The sequence below is a fragment of the Watersipora subatra genome, chromosome 3 (assembly GCF_963576615.1).
Source record: "Watersipora subatra chromosome 3, tzWatSuba1.1, whole genome shotgun sequence".
Classification (NCBI taxonomy): Eukaryota; Metazoa; Bryozoa; class Gymnolaemata; order Cheilostomatida; family Watersiporidae; genus Watersipora; species Watersipora subatra.
In genome coordinates, this window is record NC_088710.1 from 22035029 (window position 1) to 22055390 (window position 20362).

Genomic DNA, 20362 nt, shown 5'->3' on the forward strand with positions numbered 1-20362 from the left:
GTCATACAGTCATACAGTTCTACAGTCATACAGTTCTAGAGTGTGCATCATTTGTAGATATGGAAATGCAATTAATGCAATGTCAAGCAGCATTTAAAATGCATTGGAAGTCAGTGCTAACAATCTTCAGTATGGTCCTTGATAGCAAAGGTCCAAGGGAATTATACAAACAACGGTTTTCATAGGAATAGTTATAGCAGACTGTCAGTTCTTTGGTTGAGTGAAGTAACTGAGTGAAGCAAAAGACAACCTCAAATGCCAAAAAAAACAAATAAAAGCACGATAAAAATATAGCAAATTGTCTTATTAAACCAAGTTTATTTTCATACTTACCTATTACTTACATATTACTTACCTATTACTTACATATTACTTACCTTTGTAATAATCAGGAATTCAAAGTAACGAACTTTGTTTATTTTTATTTTTGACTGTTGGTGTACAAGGCTGTGGATAATGATGAAGTGTAGTTTAACAGCCTGTTTCTTTATATAGAGTCATGCAGCACTTGCTCTGTCATGATTGCATATTGCTTCAAAACTTTTACCATCAAGTACAATCGCATTGTAAATGGCATCTCAAATGACATGAAAAATGACATCACTAATGAGATTACAGATGACATCACAAATGACACCGTACTTTTTTTACAAGCCAGAACACAGAATTTCCCAATTGTTGTTGTGAATTTTTTTCTGAGAATAATCACTAGTAATCAATTTATTGATTACAGTATCTCACACTGTTGCTATGACAACATTTTACATTGTTGCAACAGTAAGATTTTTTAACAGCTCTTTGATGTTCCCATGACTATATGTTCTATACGCAGCAGATACCATGCCTCACACATTGTTTTTAAATTATGCAAAAAAAAACGGTCAACTTTATGGCCAATTGAACAATTCTCATTTTTGCAGACTTACCAGCCCTTGTGTTCTAGTAAAACATTATTAGTAAAAAGAAGGCAACTCCAATCAACACCAATATATTAATTTCAATTCTGTCGAAAGAAAAATGACACATTTCCTATGATGAACTGCTTTGAAATCAACGAGTAAACAAAATATACCATAACTTAACAAAAGTAGATCTTAGCTTAGAAAATCAATAAACTAAAGAGAAATCAACAAATACAAATAAAACCCTATGAGCAGACAACTCCTTTCTACAATCATTTTTGTGCGCAGACATCTCATGTTATTTTCGTTTGACCTTCGTTCTGCTGGCTGAGGTCATTGAATAGCTGCTCGCCTTGCCTATTCGAACTCCCTTTAGAGATTTACTGGACTTGAGAGCTGGTTTGAGGTGTGGCTCGGGAGTAGGTACCTGAGAAGGACGCGTTATGAGAACATGGCTGGATGTCCTGCCTTTGTATTTGTGCTCCATCACCTTGAGCATTTCCTTGAGATGGTCTCTCATTTTAATAATCTCTTGTTCTCTCATGTCAAGGAGTCGTACTCCTTCTTCACCCATCTTCCGTACTTCCTCCCTCAACCATTTTATTTCCTGACAAAGAAAAACTTGCTGCTATTATGAGAGTTGCAAAATTTTACATGTAGCAGTCCCAATTATTTTATATTTAAAAATGTTGAAATATCCCATGCTGTAAAATTGTGTAAAATCAAATATGAGTGATACAGGTAAAGATTGCATTTTGGACTATACTTTGATTTTGGTTAATTCAGGGAAAGAATAACATACTGAAAAGTACATTTTTACGAACCTACAAAGACAATATCGACAAAAAAATGAATTTTTTAACAATACCAAAGTTTTGACCTCAAGTTAAGTGGTTGAATTACAAAGTGCCAAAATTTAATGAAAAAACAAAAAGCTGTCTGTAGAATAACATAAAACTGTCTTTTAGACACAAAAGAACAAAAACCAGCCTAAATGTAAACCGCTGTTACACATTTAGCTGTTATATAAAATAAACTTTTTATCACTGTCCCTTCCTCTTTCAGCTAGTTGACAATTCTAGTAGCTCAGCAAATTATCTAGAGTTTTGACAAAAAGAATAATATAACGTTATAACATCTATTAAATATATATTATAATACATTATATCCCAACACACAGCATATTATAACATTTCGTCCGCTAATAGAAGCTCAAAAAAGTCACCTGTGATTTTTTATGAAGTTTTGATCGAAATGTTTGCTCGGCATCATCCAAGCACCTGTCATACTCTTCAAGCTTCTGAAACAGCTCAGAGATTTTAGCCTCCTTTTCCTGGAGTATTTTATGGAGATGAGAGCTCATATCTCCTCGTTCCTTTGCAATCCGCTCTACCTGCGTGTCAAACACCTTGGGCTGAGGTCATCCTTACTCAGAATATCGAGTGTTTGACAAAACAGTAGTCTTTAATGATGTGTAAGACACACCAAGTTTTCTAACTTTCAAAAATGCAACAACTAGTTTGCAACAATCACATTCTGAAGATGGCTTCAATTAAAAACTAAACTAAACAAGATGGTAAAATGCACATAGAATTATACCTACAGGATATTACAACTTCAACTCGCTGGAAGTATTTTTTAAAGCAAAAGAAACTATAATCCGGCATTGATTTTACAGTGTATAAGTATAGTACTTACTTTTAGAGTATAACTTACAAACAGTTTTAAAGATAAACTTACACAAAATTTTAGCATATTTTATCAGAAAGTATCGGTATTTGTCTATCATTTGTGATTGTTTTTCTAATGTTTGAGTTGATCTGACTATCAAGATGTTTTAAGATTAAAATGGACAAAAATTTATTATTATTAAAAGCTCAAAATAAAAATACTTGTTAAAATTACATCCCTAGTTGCACAGCTGCCTATCTCTATCATTACTGATTTTGGGTATTGGATTCAACTTGCAGAGTTACGCTTCACTATTGGGTCACTCTCTTTGACGATGTGCGACTATAGACCTCATAATCGCACATTTACTTGAATATTAGCGTTTTACAAAAATACTATTCAAACTATTATATCTCTGGACTGGGCAGGTCTACAAAGACCAAAATTACATCAAATTGAAGCTTAATGCTTCTACATTGATGTTAGTTTCATTTGCATCACTTTAATTGTGTGAGTTCATTTTTAATCTCAGCTATAGAACATAAATACATATTGCTATTAATTTACTTTAAGCCACAATAACATATTTTATCATTGTTATCAAAACAATTAAATATTTAAACAAACCTCACTAAAATACCACTAATATATTTACTCTTACTAAAATCTTGTGAATATTCTAAATACGTGACTCGAGAAGATTAGTGAATTAAATTTTTGTCTAAATTATTCAACTGAGTAATGTAAAAATTATCAGTTATCCTGATAAATAAGGATTATCAGTTATCTTGATAAATAAGAATTATCAGTTATCCTGATAAATAAAAAATATTAATTATCTTGATCAGTGAAAATAATAAATTATTCTGATAGGTAATATTATTAATCGCTTTAATAAGCAAAATTATCAGTTATCTTGATAAGTAAAAATAATAAATTATCCTGATGAGTAAATTTTTCCAATTATTCTAATATGAAAACTTTGCCTACCCACTTTTGCTTTTTGTGTACCTTTCGCTTATACCTACATTTGCTCTCTTAAAAACGGTTTAATCAATAAACTGAATGACTAAAGAAGTAGGAACCTTGGTGTAGAGATCTCTGATCTGAACATCCTTGGCCTTGATAGTCTCAGCATGCTCCTGCTTCAGCCCTTCCACTCGATCCTCCATTTCTTGGCTGATGCGGTCGACCATCTCTTGAAAGTCAGCCTTATCAGCGAGGCATGTTTCGTACTCGTTGTAGAGCTTATCCATGTCTGACTGCCACTGATCCTGTATATGAATGAATGGGGGTCAATCTGTTTTTATCAGAGCAAACATACCATATATTGAATATGAAAGTGGTGATACCTAAACACCCACAATATGTTGATAAATTCTATGACATTAACTTATATATTCCATATTTATTGTTGTATTCAAAATAAGACATAAAACTTTTAAATATGTATGTAGCAATGCTAATCAGTTTTTCATCAAAGCCTAAGCAGTTGAAACAATCTGAGAGTGAACCTGTGCAGGTAAATGGTCTAACAATAAAGCTAGGCAAGTATATAGTCTCAATGTAAAGCTAGTCAGGTAAAATAGTCTCACAATTGAGCTAAGCAGGTAAAATAGTCTCACAATAGAGCTAGGCAGGTAAAAATAGTTTGACAAAAACATGAGTTAAAGTACATCTCACAATGATACTTTTAGCTAAAATAAAGAGAATGGGTAACACAATGATTTGCATCTTAGCCTTGATCTTGTCAACAGTGAAATATTAAATAGCTTTAATAGAATTGGGAGGATAACTCTGCATATCTATGATTTCTATGATACAATCCTTTCGTAGAGGTCATCACATCAACATTAATTTGCTGCACAAATGTGTTGTTATTCCACTTTGAGTTTAGGCTGCTCCCTTCTTAAATAGCTGTATATAAGCACTGAGTAATTACAACAGCTCACACTGTAAGCCTATATAATAAAAGCACTCAGCATTCTCCAATTTACTACGTATACCAATCACAGGTCAGCAACCATGGCTGCTTCTTCCAATTAAGAAACATGACAGATAAATCAAAAACATTTTAATATCAATCACTCTTTTTCAAACTAGCTATCTTAGTTGATGCGATGCAATTTTAGCTTGTTGATTTCAAGCTAATTATTTTATTCAGTAGACTTCTACCACTTCTTAAAAAACGACTTTGTTGCTTGCGGGGTTGTCTCTTCTCTACGCCATATACTATAATGAGCAGACAACTTTATCAACAAATAAAAATATCTACCTTGAGCATGAGGAGTTCAGCTTTATCTTGTTCTAAAAGGAACACTTGTTTATTCATCTCAGCAATCGAACTGCCTCCATCTCTCGCTTCATTTAATAGTTTATCTATTTCCTGTTTAAGGTTCTGTATCTCATTGTCCTTGATCGCTATAAGATGTGCTCTGTCTGTCATAAACTGCTCCATCTAGTTGAAATTGAAAATGCTTGAATGGAATATTCTAGAATGATAACTTCAAGTGCTGATGAAAAGGTTTATGCATAGTAGATTACTTTAGAGTAAACAGTATACGCTTAAGTTTCCACATGATGTAAGGGCATGTCAAAAAGAACATTTGCTTTTGATTGACCTGCTATGACCTGTCATATTGACAACTATAAGGGCATATAATGAACTAAATGAATATGTTGGCAAAGCCCCTCTTACCTCTTGACAATATTTACATAAAATAGCCGGCTTAGAGATTTGGGTAGAGCTATACTTTCAATATGTATACAAAAGGTTACCTATTCTTGATTTTTGCAGGTATCAGTTAATATGGATGACAATGTACATATCCCACTAAAACAAAACACACTTTAATTTGGGAGTTTAAAAGCAGACTCACTTTTGACACTAATTTGTATCCATACTTCATTAGAGTGAGTACACAGCTCTTTATAAGTACTCTCAAACAGTGACTGCTTTTTTGCTTTGTATCTGTTTTGCATGAACAATATTATAATTTTTGGCAAGCAACAAAATGGTCTCCTACATCATTTTAATCTCATAACATCAAGATTATAATTATGCTCTTTTACCATCTGTATTATAAAATACACAATAGCAGGAAAGTAGACAATATTAGAGTGAGAATTTAGCATTTATGATAATTCCAATCCGAACCCTAAATTGCTAAATGCTCATTTTTCTTATTAGCTACAGATGCTAATAATTACATACAGCTAGTTTTTTTTATTGCCAGTTGCCAATTTCTGACTATCAATTGTTATATAGAAATGCTAGCTATAACTTGCTAGATGCTAATAATTAATTGCTACTTGTTAGTGAATTTGATGGTTGCCAACCTTCTGTTTGTAGTCACTTTGTAAAGAGGCAACCTCTTGGTTCTTGTTAGCATGAAGTCTGGCCGCATCGACTTCCATTTTCTCCGTGTCTACCATTAGCTTACGTATTTCGGCTTGCTTTTCCTGCATAGTTGCCTGGCTCTCTGCCAATATAGCGTTTTTTTCCTCTTTCAATAGTGACAGCTCTTTACGAAGCCTTTGAATTTCTGCCTCCTTGTCTTTGTTGACAGTATGTAAGTGAGCACTCATATCACCTGTCAAAAGTATTATCTGGTGTCATTACAATCCATACCATCTGTCAAAAGTGTGATCTGGTGTCAATAACACTCATGTCACCTGCCAACAGTGTCATCCTTTATTATGAGCACTGCCGCCACCTACCAACTGTTTCATCCAGGGTCATTGGCGCTAATATTCTTTTTTATTAAGGTCTCTAAAAACTATTGTGTTGGCAACCAAAATTGTTTTGGTTCTTCAGTAGTTAAAAAGGTTATAGCTTAGGAATAAGCTAATTGCCGTTTCAAAATCACAGTCATTTGAAATAGACAGTCGGAAAAGTGATAATGTGTTTAATTTCTGTTTGAGAATGTCATTTGAACTTTTATACAAAGAATAACAGGGCTAAATGATTATGAGGGCTGTAGATTAATTTGGTCTACCTAATAAATACTGTAAATTATTTGCAATTGACCTAATGCAACTCAATTACAAATAAATTACATATCAATTAATTTATATACAAAACCAAGTCAGAATAAAAAGGAAAGGTTTTCCAATTCATCTGCATTGCAAAGATTATTATAATATTAATATGTAATAATATATAACAGTAATTCAAACTGAGCATTATGAAATGTGTCAGAATTAAAAAAGCTCAACTACAAACTCAAAAATAAGGTTCAGCTATTACATCATGATTTTTGTTCAAATAAAAACTTGTGCCTTTCTTCTCTTCCGATTTAAATAAAATTTTTCTATTCGTTATATTATGTGGCTACTTTGTTGCTATCAGCTAACTCCTGAAATTGACCAATCAACATTTGTGACATCTATCAAGTTTCTCACAAGCTTTTTGCTAACTTTTGGCCATATTGGCTCAATTTTAGCTTGATAAGTAATTAGCAAGTGTTGATCGAAATCCTTTCAGGATACTGCTCTTCAATATGTAGCTTGAGATCTATACATATCTCTATTAAAATACTCCAATTTGTCATCATGTGTGCGTGAGCTTGCTAGTCTAGGTTAACGCTTTGCACTTCCTATAAGGTTATCACTTGCCTATTTCAGAGTATAGACGCTTCATTTCATCCTCCTTCAGTTTAAGAGTTGTCTCATTCTGCTCCAGTATATCCATATGTTTCCTCTGGAATACCTTAAGTTGGGACTGAAGTCTGAACAGCTCTGAGTCATTAACTGAGGATGCCTTGTCAACCTGATTAGACAACTCCTCAACTTGCTTGGCAAGAGTGTTTATCTCATTGTTCTTTGCTGGTTAAACAGGAGTGACAACTCTAATAGATTTGGGAAACACGGTATTTGTTATATTGGAAAAAGGAAGCTGTGATAGTGTAGCCATTACATAATTTTTTTAAACTGTGAGTTGCAAGGTAAACGTTTTGCCTTTCCTAATGCTGTGTTGTGAGTCTGCAACATAAATGTTGCAGAACACAATTAACACAAAATTACATTTTTGTGAATTGTGGGAAAGTATTTTGTTTATTTAAAAAAAATCCAAAACATTTTTAAACCATGACCAAAAATACAAAGCTAAAACTGAGAACTTTTTAGAAATTCAGAGAAACCTTGGGCATGTATGATGAAGTAGTTTAAATCAATTGAAATCCTTATTTTTATTTATTTTATCATTTATTATTCCTTATTTAACATTTCGTTAGATATTCAACGAAATCTGACTGAAGAGAAAACCGTTTGCTGTGAAATTTTTTTGTGAAAACCAAACATGTTTGAACGGTTTTGCTAGCGATATTAGTATTATGTCTTTAATAACGTAATATAAAAACAATAAAACAAATATAAAAATTCAGTTTTCATGTTTGCACATTCAGCACTTGTGAAAAAAATTTATGTAAATGTTAAATGAATGCAAAGAGAGACACACTTGGTTGCAATGCTTAAGCGATTTCAAAGGAAACCTTTCAAAATTAATGTTGTGACACATATTAGCAGGTTATCGGAATGTAGAAAGTTTTGTACCAGCTGTTATCTACGCATTATGTTTGAGGTAAAGAGCTAAGGGGTCCAAAAATAAACTGGGTTTATTAACCTTTCAACATGAGAGCTTGTCGTTCCTCCATGTCAGCTATCTGTCTGTTATTATCTTCATGTTTGATCTTCCAGTGTGTGACAGCACCATCTCTTTCCTCCAACCTGGCCGCCATATTGTTTAGTTCATCTCTCAGTCTCTGAGTCTCCAGCTCTCGCTGCTGCTGTATTGCCAACCTGTTAGTCTAAAACAACGAGGCACATCAATTGACTACTTGTATCTCTGCTGCTTTTAACAGAAATATGTTATTGCGAATAGTTCTTGATGGCTTCATTTAATAAAATTGTAAATTTTTAGAAACAAATTTGATTGAAAGTATTTCAATTGTAAAACCTCAAGTTATGAAGTGCTATTTTAAGTCCAGTACAACGCAATTTCCTCAACATTAGATTCAGACGGGCGGATCGAGACGGCTCTTATTATAGTAAAGAATAGTACCTGGCGGTCTGGTGCGCTGTGAATGTCATGCAGGAACAAGATTAATACCTGATGATGTGGTCTCTGATGTAGTTCATAGCTGCCAGATAAAAATGCTCAGGTAGCTAGATTGATAAAACCCTACAGCAGCTGCTAAATAGATAACTTTTATTTAATGATACTAAATAATAATTCTTTTGATATCAGGAAGAATTTATAAGCCACTTTGATAATTTATGTTGTTACGAACATAGAAAAGACAATTACTTATTTTTTGTGTTACAACCTGCAAACACAAATTTTAACACACATTAACAGACATTGTTGTGTTACGTGCCACAACGTACCTGGTTGACATCAAGTTCAGATTTAACGATAGCCAGTTCTTCCTGTTTATTGGCCAGTTCAACTTCATGGTTTTTGGCTGTATTCACCTTATCCTTCTCTAGGATATCTATCTCTCTCAGGGCCTCCTTCAGCTGCTGGTTGCAACGATCAAACTCTGCTCGGAGGTCATTTCGTGACTTTCTGCAAAAATTTGTAAATTGGAAATGCCTAACAGAAAATTTTTTTAACAAAATTGTATTGAGAACTTCCTGCGTGCACTAAATAGTAAAAACCTACTGTGCACATACAATAGTGAAAACTTACTGTGTACATGCAACAGTGAGAACTTCCTGTATCTACACACTAGTGAGACCGTCTCTGTACTTACATAATAAAGATAATTTAATTTTGTACTCAAGCAATCACATTAATTTTTACTATCAGTTAAGATGCGAATATTCTGTCACAGGTTCAGACAAAACTTTATGAAAGTCTCCGCAAGTAAAAGTTTTAAGAAAAGCAATTCTGTTTAGTCGGAGTTCCGTAAGCGTGACATTATAGCTTGATAAATTAGAGTAAATCCCAATTACCTGAGAGCTTCTAAGTCAGCCCTGAGATTGGGGATCTGCTCAGATTTCATAAATTCATATTCTCTGATTGCTTTCTCCAGCTCAAAGTTTCTTTTTTCAAGGTTGTCGAGCTCGTTACAAAGTTTCCTCATTTCAACTTCCTGTGGAACAGTTGAAAATCAATTGGGTGTTCACTGTACACAATTGGGTGTCCACTGTACACAATTGGGTGTCCACTGTACACAATTGGGTGTCCACTGTACACAAGTTCACCGTACAACTCTAGCATTAATTTATTGAACAGCAACTCTTTACTTACGGCTAACAGTGTAAGTACCGCATTACAGTAGGTGTTATCTGCTCCTACCTAAGAATTTGTATTGGCTAATGATAAACAGTGATTGGTTATAAGTTTTAAAGGTAATCTGACAACACCTCAGATTAGAAAAGGTTACCTTAATTAGACCTTTACCCATTAGAAGCCAAATTCTCCAAATGGCTACTCGAGACTGATATCAGATACCTGCTAGCAGCTGACAGTTTTAAGAACTCTGTATTGGTGCAAATGATTGGTCTATGCTGATTGGTTTACATATACAGATTGGTCTAATTAATGTGCCAAATTTCTTTATTCTAGCTATTGTTATTTTTTTGTTATCATCCGAGTCAGAAAAACTTCAAAGCATGGATGGCATCGACAGTTCGAGATATTAGTGATCTCTGCACTTGTTGGAATTTTGAAGAAAATTTCCAAATTACAAAAAAAGCATAAAATGAATAGTATTTTAGTATTAAATTTTTTTACATGAAAGTTGCCTGAATTTACATGTAGTTGAATAAAATACCCACTATTTCACCTTGTCTACTAAATATAAGTTTCTAATTTACATTTTGGTATTTCTATCCTCATCTTTAAACCAATGTTAGATCAACCACCATTAGACCAAATGGTATATTGGACGAATCGGTTATAGACTAAATGTTTTTGAACTATAGTTGTCTATTAGACTGATTAGACTTGAACCAATCAAACCCCTCTACATGACCAGCCTTTAACACTGAATTGTAAACAAAATAATTGTATACCACACCCGAAGCTGATCGTTTACACCAATAAGTAAATACAGTCATACCTTGACAAGCGATTGTTTCAACATATGAAAAATTTGAGATGCGAGAAAGAATGTGAGCTAATTTCTGCCCTGAGATACAAATCAAATTTGAGATATGAGCATATGAGCATAGGAGATGGTTCCTGATACGATTGCTAGATAGCTGAGTATATTAGAGAGCGCTTACAAAAACAGCAGCACTTGATCATTTTTATCAGATCAAAAGAGATTTAAAAAGGCCAACTAAAATTGAATCCTTCGTGAAGGTGAGGTGAAGACGAAGTTAGGCAAGGCAGAAGAAAAAGCTAAAAATGAAGACAAAATTAGAATTAGTTTAGTAACATGAAATTAAACTTATTTTCAAGTTTGTCTATATTAAGTCAAATTCATTAAGTTGCATTTAAAGGTTATGTTACAGTGTCACAAAAGTGTTGCGTATCGATTGTGTAGCCTTCAAGTCTTTTCCATTAGCCACTATTATCTCTCTCAAAGGCAAAACCCCATACAGTAAAGCACATAATAATAGTAATATTTGTTATTCTTGTATATTCGAAAGCTAAACAGCAACTGACTTACTACATAAGTGAGGCAAAAGAGTAAAGAATTATTACATAAGAATTACATAACAGATGAGTAAAGGCCGGGCCACACGTATCGTGTAATTTCAACTAATCTGGGAAATTCCATTCGTACGAAATTTCTGACCTGCCACACGGAGTTTCCCCACCATGGATTCGTACGAAACTAACTTCCATCTAGCCAATCATAACGCGGTGATAAATTGAAGCCGATTCCGTTTCAATCATTTGCTTAGTACAAACACGCGGGTCAGATCTAAAAAGATAACGATTTGTGAGTTTCTAGTCGCAATTCCTAATTCCTAAAATCGGTTGCGGAATGTACACGCAAATTAATTTCGACGCCTACAATATAACTGCGCGTTAATAAGGTCGTTTCTACGCAACTATAAAAACTGCTGCTAGTTGCACTGAGTAGTTGTAGTGGGCTGTTGTTGTAAATGGTTTCAAGTATACTTTTGAATAGAGCTTGTACATTGATAATATTATTACGAACTATTACGTATGTACTACATTGCAAAACGGTTATTTTGTATGACTACAGCAGGTTTTGGCTTGCCCACAAAACCGTTTTACTTTTTTTTCTAATTACAATACAAATTTGAACCTGACTTCAGCAATTATTAGCCTTGCTACAAAACAGTTATATTTATATTAAATACATATTGGAACCTGACTTTTCAGCAAATATTAGTCTAGCTACAAAACAGTTATATTTCTATTAAATAAATCCATTACGTCCATGGTACTACTGATTACATATAATCGCCAACACAGTACACAGTTTTCAAACCGAGTTAGGAACTGCGGGCTAGAAACTCGCAAATCGTTATCTTTTTTTAGATCTGACCAAACATGCGCAAAAGAAAACGGCCTTCAACATTCAACTAACCTTTTCAACCGACCAATCAAACAACGATTCGTAGGAATTTCTGACGTTTCGTCCAATTCAGGATTCGTTCATCGTGCGCAACCAACGATGGACGAATTCGTCCAAATGTCAATTCGTACGAATCGTTTCGTCCAAATTTCGCCGATTTCGTGAGAATTTTGTCTCGTGTGGCCCTACCTTAAGCCAATATGAACAAAGAGTCTGACAACGGCTATATACAAATACAAGATAATGACTGGTCAATGTCAACAACTAGTAAATATTCAACAATATTGTCAGATCATAGCCACTAGATAAATATTTTTGCTTTGTAAGCGCGACTTGTGAATTAGAACAACTAACAACATTTTTCCCATTTTAATATCCTGTTTTTAGATGTTTGTTCTAAGGGCGTAAATAGGTTAAATAGCATTAGTTATTTCATATAAAGGAAAAATGATTTAACATGCAAGGGAATTGTCGTATGAGCATAGGACCCTGAATGCGTTGAGCTTGTATCTCAAGGTATTACAGTAAAACAACCTATAACCTGACAAGTAGGCCTATATATGACAATGTCTATGTTTAGGAGGAGCTAAATACATTGAATGGCTGCTGATACCTGTGACTGGCCCTTGCTAGTACACTCAGTGATAAGCTGAGAAAGCTGCTTGGCATAGTTTGTCCTCACGGAGAGCATTTCATTTTCTTTGGCCAATATGAGATTGGAGTGCCTCTTTGTGAGCGCCTCCATTGTCTGGTGGAGTTGTCCCATCTCTTCTTCACCTTGCCTCAGTTTCTCAGTATATGTAGTAATGAGTTCTTGTTGGGCCGAACCTTTCATCAACCACTCAATCTATCAGTAACCAGAAACAGGATGAAGTATTATTTAATATGAATAACGGTATATACGAGAGACATTCAATAAATAAGGTGTATATGTACTATATGTGCATCTACTATATAAACGGCAGTCGTTGTGTGTGTGTCTGTACTTTGGTTTTTCCAGTTATACATATTGAAATATTGGAATGAAGAATCTGTATAGCAGAAGATTTGATTTTCAAACCTTCCATTTGCAAGGCAAATACCTTACCAATTAAGCTACATGAGATTGATGGCTTCATGGGGCGATATATATCAATGTGGGTGAAAATACACTACTGCTCTCCGTTACAGCACAACATAATTTTATGCTTTCTCTCATGGCTCTTATTAGTAAGCTCAATCGAGTTAGCGATTGGCAATGCGCCAGGCTAATGGCAAGTAGCAGACAACTAAATTGCCTGTCATTGTTTATAAGCTGATTTTAATACCTGTGCAAAGCTGGGCATTTTGCTAGTTTATTTATAAAAATAGTTCTATTATAAATGGAAGCCTAATCGATTTTTGAAAGTTTATATAATTTCTACTAATGGCTGACATAATTTTCTTTGTGGATTGTACAGTCTACAATCCACAAAGAAAATTCTCTTTACAGGAGAATGATGAATGTTTACGCAGAAGATCGCTTTAACCAGAAAAATGTCTAACAGTGTGCAAAATTGTTTAAAGAAGGCAGGACAAGAGTTGATGATGAAGAGAGATCATGTAGACCTAGTGATGTGAGAGCCTCTAACATAATTGAAGCAGTTATTAAGCTTGTTCAATTTGAGAGAAGGTAACAGTGAAAGTTGTTGTGAAGTATTTTAGTTTGTCAATTGGTGCAGCTCATAAAATAGTCATGAGGCACGCTTGTACATAAATTATTTAAACTCAATCTTGTCTTTACTTACAAAATGTCTGTACTTACTTTTGTCTGTACGTACACAATGTCTTCTATTTTCCATTATTGTGTCTCATTTTATGTTTATTTATCACAATTATCTCTGGAGATTGATTTAAAAACTGCTAAAAACTGCTAAAAACTTATGGTCTTTCCTTTTGTGGCATTTCATAACAAACTTTAGCGTTTTATTTGAAAGCTGTCAAACTTTTTTACGTTCTCCAAACTGTTACAATCCTCACCATTTTCTATTTTCGTTAGTGAACTTATCTTTTATGTACTCATTGCTAGATTTTTACCTTTAACGCTTTTTATATGTTTTGTAGGTCTCTCAATGATTTTCTTTACCTCTTCCCTCAACTCAGAGATTCATAAAACAAGAGTAATACATACTATTTTTAATCTCAAGTAACTTACCTCATCTCGCATCTCAAATATCCTTGCGTCTCTCTCCTTGATAAGTTCAATTAATTTGACATTGTCTGTTTCGAGTTTGTCAATCTTTTCTTTCATTCTGGTCGAATCTTCAGTCATTATCACTGAAATTATACACCGAATGATGTATGACCAGGACCAGCAGATCAACAACAGCTAAAAACAAGTACTACCTTAAAGAGTATACAACTTCATAAAAGCTGTTTATATAAAACATGAAAGTAAAAAATTATTTATAAAGAATTTTAATGGACTTTAAATTTTCTGAAGCTTCCTATACAAATGACAGTTACTTTCATAAAGCAACCAATAAAAGAGCCTGATTTGGCAAAAAATTAATTTTAGTATCCATTTTTTATTATGTCATTCGGCATAAATTTAGTTTGAAATTTTTTTTTCAATTATAATATACAAATATCATAAAAAGTGCAACAGCTAGACAATCAAATCAAATAAATGGTTCAACATATAGCGTTTAAAATATATTTCTCTGTTAAGAGAATAAATATTAAGAAGAACATTGTTCAAAAAGCTAGTGATAACTTTGCAAAATAATTGTTATAGGTTGTAAGCTATTGGCTCATATCATGTAAGTTAAAATGAATTGAGGACTTGTAATTGTCATGTAAAATGGAGACACAACCCATGAAAAATCTTGAAACCGTCAATTGAGTTAAAATACGCATTTACATGTAGCATAACATTGCATTGTATATTTGTGTGACCCTAATTTAAAGACACTATTAACTTATCATTATAACCAATTAGACTGAGCTAAAGGTACAAAATCTTCTAAGTAAAGATTCAAGTTATTTGTGTTCGGGATAGCTGCAGAAAGACATTTTACATGCACAGTTGTGTGATGTAAAATTTGTAAACACATTGTGAATCTTCTATCAAAATAAAAAATTTGAAACTGTAGCCCACATCCAAGAGTTGTGATCATCGAGATTGAGTTGTTTGTGTGAACTGTTTATATGCTGGTTTCTAAAAACAACTTTATTTTGAGTTTTTTAGCTTTAACAGTTATTATTGCAATTTTGTAGTACGGTTACTGTTAGAATTATTCAATACAAAGTTTCCAAAACTGCCTCACAGTAACAGATTTTCTCAATTTAATAAAATTTTGAAACTACTTTAAATCACAGTGCATAGCTTTATGCTATTTTTAACTTGTGTTTATCAAGAAAAAGTATGATACACTAATAATTTATTACAAATGTCTAGAAGAAATATAAATGTTTCTAGACAAAACGTCTAGTTGTGGCACAGCTAAATAATCAGTACAAATGATGAAGAATAACAAACTAATAAAGACAACTTACTAAGCATCTCAGCTTTATCGTCTACATGTCCAGATTTAGTTCTGGGAGTTGAAGTGCTGGACCTAGGAGTGAAGCCTTGGTCTCGGCACTGCTGACCAAACCTTTCTAGGTCAGCAATCTTTTCATGCAACTGAAGAATTGTTTCATCTCTCATTCTTACTATGTATGCTGTAGATCCGCTGGGGGGTTGCCCACTGTGTAATAATTTCGACCGTACAGCAAAAAAATGTGAAATTGCTTGTTTACAACAGAAACAACTTGGATTAGCTTCTACCTGGTTTTTTTCATCACCTAACAATTTTCTTTTAATTTCCTTTTAATACAACAGTTCTCACACATAGTTACAAAGAAGAGCACTCTGCTCACATGTCTATACATAGATGAGATGAACTTTATTTTCTTTGTTGTTTAAAGTTGTAAAGCATGCGTAAGCTTTTGCAGTCATCACTTTAATTTGCTAATGAGAGTGTCTATCATGACAGACAACTTTTCAGAGAGTCAGAAACCTATGAGAACAGCCTACTAGTTTAGAGTTCATCTATGTTGAGAGTGATGTTAACAAGACAACTACCAGTCTACTAACAAATAAATAAACTAGTGTGCCTGATGAGATATAATGTTTTGCATACCGGTTATATTGCTCAATGTTAACAGAATGTTTGAAAGTTATAACAACACTGCTAAGAGTTCAAATAATAATTGTGCTACATATAATGATTTTAGGATATCATATATAGAGACAATACCATTGCTAAAAGTAAGAATAAAGTTAGTAATGTTAGTAGCACACTGACTTCCTGCGTACAACCTCTGCTACACTTACTTCTGCTACACTTACTTCTGCTACACTTACTTCTGTTACACTTACATCTGTTACACTTACTTCTGCTACACTTACTTCTGCTACACTTACTTCTGTTACAGTTACTTCTGCTACACTTACTTCTATTACACTTACTTCTGCTACACTTACTTCTGCTACACTTACTTCTGTTACACTTACTTCTGCTACACTTACTTCTGTTACACTTACTTCTGCTACACTTACTTCTGTTACACTTACGTCTGCTACACTTACTTTTGCTACACTTACTTCTGTTACACTTACTTCTGCTACACTTACTTCTGTTGCACTTACTTCTGCTACACTTACTTCTGTTACACTTACGTCTGCTACACTTACTTTTGCTACACTTACTTCTGTTACACTTACTTCTGATATAGTTCTATATCCTTGCGGGCGATCTTGAGCTCATGCTTGAGTTTGTTATAATCCAAATCTTTGAGTTCGTCTTTTTCTCGCGCCGCTTCGACGATACTTTTCTTTTTCCTAAGTTCTTCACCCTCTGCTTCTAGTTGAGCTATTTTTGCTTTCAACCGAGGAATGTCATTGAGACTCTGTTCCGCTGACTCTGCCCTGTGTTTTAGCTACGATCAAGTGATAAGATTGGTTTATTAGCTATGCAATTGGCAATTGGATTGACAGTAGCTTGTTTAGTAACCTTTGTAACTAGCTTAAAATTCTAAAATTTTGGTGGAGAAGATTACTACTAGCGACAGTTGTCTGTCGTGTCACAAGTGTTGCATAGATTTGGTTACTGTCCTACCTTCTTTATGTCAGATTCATATGACTCTAATATTTATAAAACTGGTTCTTTAGCAACTTTAAAGATTTCAATTTTCTAACAAGATTTGAAAGTTTTCTCTGGCAGTTCATATAATTAATGCTATCTCAGTACATTATAACTTGCAATAAAAACTAGCTAACCACCAAGTAGCTGAAAAGCATTCTCAATGGTTATATATTTTTTGGGTAAGAAAGTTTTTCATTTCAACCAGACGTTCTTTGGTCACTGAATGAAAGTTTTAAAAGGTGCTCAAATCAAATGAAGTATGCAAACAATGGCTACACAAGTCTCAACTGCTTTAACAAAATGAATAGCATTTCAAATAATTCCTGTCCTATTGTCACCTAAGTTGATTTATTGAATTATACATCAACAATTCGTGAAGAAATAAATTATGGTTGTCAAATCAAACACAAGCCTTGGTGGCATCTGGCTGAACAAAATTGACCTTGAATCATCTCAAGCTGTTATGTTGTAGGAATGAGTTACTTTAACAGGTTCTCCCAGCGTAAGGCCATGACATTCGAAAACTGTAAACCTCACTGAAATTTTTGATAGCAAAAAAACACTTGTTTGATTTAATTAGAAGTCACTGGAACTTCAATTGCCAACTTTCAGTAGGTTCCCTCATTCATTCCATACCTATGACTGTCTTTCTGTTCTTCTCTATCAATGTAACAATGATCAGATTATTGGATTTGATAGAATGTTAGATATCTATTATAGACCGTCTAATTTAATGTAACCTCTAATATTATATAAGATAATATATAGATAATAATATATATAGTATATAATAATATATATATAATATATATATTACTATATAATATATGTATTATATAATAAATTTATAACCACAAATATTGTAAACTAGCCATAAGTAGTAGGATTGTTGGGTATCTCTAAAAAGAAAATGTTAAGAAAGCTGTTAGGGCCTTTGAATATAAATTCTTTTCCAATTTGTGCTCTGTTTGTGATATAAACCCTGACTGACTAATCATATTTACCAAGTCAAACTCGAGCTGCAATTCATTGGTTTGACGTTTCAGGGCTGTGTTTTCTTCTAGGCATTGCTCATATTCACCGAGAGCTGATTGACTCTTCACTTTAGTCACTTCCTCATACAGCCTCTCGATCTCTGCATTTTTCTCCTTTAAAGATAAAAAGATGCAGTTGGCTATTGAACATTGTACAAGTCATTATATAACATTGTACAATTCATTATATAACATTGTACAAGTCATTATATAACATTGTACAATTCATTATATAACATTGTACAAGTCAATATATAACATTGTACAAGTCATTATATAACATTGTACAAGTCATTATATAACATTGTTAGTACAAGTCATTATATAACATTGTACAAGTCATTATATAACATTGTACAAGTCATTATATAACATTGTTAGTACAAGTCATTATATAACATTGTACAAGTCAATATATAACATTGTACAAGTCATTATATAACATTGTACAAGTCAATATATAACATTGTACAAGTCATTATATAACATTGTACAATTCATTATATAACATTGTACAAGTCATTATATAACATTGTACAATTCATTATATAACATTGTACAAGTCAATATATAACATTGTACAAGTCATTATATAACATTGTACAAGTCATTATATAACATTGTTAGTACAAGTCATTATATAACATTGTACAAGTCATTATATAACATTGTACAAGTCAATATATAACATTGTACAAGTCAATATATAACATTGTACAAGTCAATATATAACATTGTACAAGTCAATATATAACATTGTACAAGTCATTATATAACATTGTACAAGTCATTATATAACATTGTACAAGTCATTATATAACATTGTACAAGTCATTATATAACATTGTACAAGTCATTATATAACATTGTTAGTACAAGTCATTATATAACATTGTACAAGTCAATATATAACATTGTACAAGTCATTATATAACATTGTACAAGTCAATATATAACATTGTACAAGTCATTATATAACATTGTTAGTACAAGTCATTATATAACATTGTACAAGTCAATATATAACATTGTACAAGTCATTATATAACATTGTACAAGTCATTATATAACATTGTACAAGTCATTATATAACATTGTTAGTACAAGTCAATATATAACATTGTTAGTACAAGTCAATATATAACATTGTACAAGTCAATATATAACATTGTACAAGTCATTATATAACATTGTACAAGTCAATATATAACATTGTACAAGTCATTATATAACATTGTACAAGTCATTATATAACATTGTTAGTACAAGTCATTATATAACATTGTTAGTACAAGTCATTATATAACATTGTTAGTACAAGTCATTATATAACATTGTACAAGTCAATATATAACATTGTACAAGTCATTATATAACATTGTACAAGTCATTATATAACATTGTACAAGTCATTAAAGGTAGGAAATAAAATAGAGAAATAGAGCTTACATAAAAGCTTTTCTTTTGCTGTTCGGACAGGATTTCCTTTTCTTTGTTACATTCATCGAGGAGACGATTGAAATTATCCATTTCTATTTTCTTTTTCTTATTATAGTCGAGCAGTTTCTGAGTCAACTCGGCTATTTGACGTTCCATATCCTGCTCCCTCATTAAAAGTCGCTGATAGTCCTGCCATTATAACACAGTTGTTAGTGGTGACAAGCACTAGCCAATCAAATAAGTCATGCTACTTGTTGTTTTAAACGAAATACAAAGACCTTTTAGTATGGTGGAAAACTGAACCTTCTTTTTAGCTAAAAAGTCGACCTTACCATAAAGCTAAAATATAGAACTTCCCAGAAAGTTTAATTACTGTACATTTTAAAAAGATAAAATACAGACTTCTTCGGGAAGTTTAATTACTGTATTTTATGGAGAGATTAACTTTTTAAAAAGCCCAAGTGCAAAGCTTTTCAAAAACCTTTAGACAGCACTAACGTCAGCAGCAGAGTTTCAGAGACAGTAAAGATTCTGTTTTATGAACTATAACAAGTAAAGAAGCCAATTTGTCAACACAAATGTCTGACACTAATCAAGGAGTGTCAGCTCAAACAACTAGTTGGTAGACATCATTTGGTAACCATTTTCAGTCCTTAATT

The 20362-nt window shown here is 32.9% G+C and overlaps 1 protein-coding gene across 1 annotated transcript; it reads right to left on the reverse strand.

The window, feature by feature from the left end:
* Window positions 1–972: 972 nt before the first annotated feature.
* LOC137390424 (interaptin-like) lies at window positions 973–19859 on the reverse strand. Its single transcript, XM_068076757.1, has 15 exons — window positions 19713–19859; window positions 18234–18377; window positions 16809–17023; window positions 15596–15789; window positions 14253–14374; window positions 12693–12926; window positions 9531–9670; window positions 8961–9141; window positions 8197–8380; window positions 7191–7400; window positions 5913–6166; window positions 4849–5031; window positions 3659–3847; window positions 2128–2295; window positions 973–1509 (listed from the first exon to the last, which is right to left on the reverse strand). The coding sequence occupies exons 1-15, from the start codon at window positions 19857–19859 to the stop codon at window positions 1201–1203; spliced, it is 2874 nt and encodes a 957-aa protein (XP_067932858.1). The 3' UTR covers window positions 973–1200.
* Window positions 19860–20362: the final 503 nt, after the last annotated feature.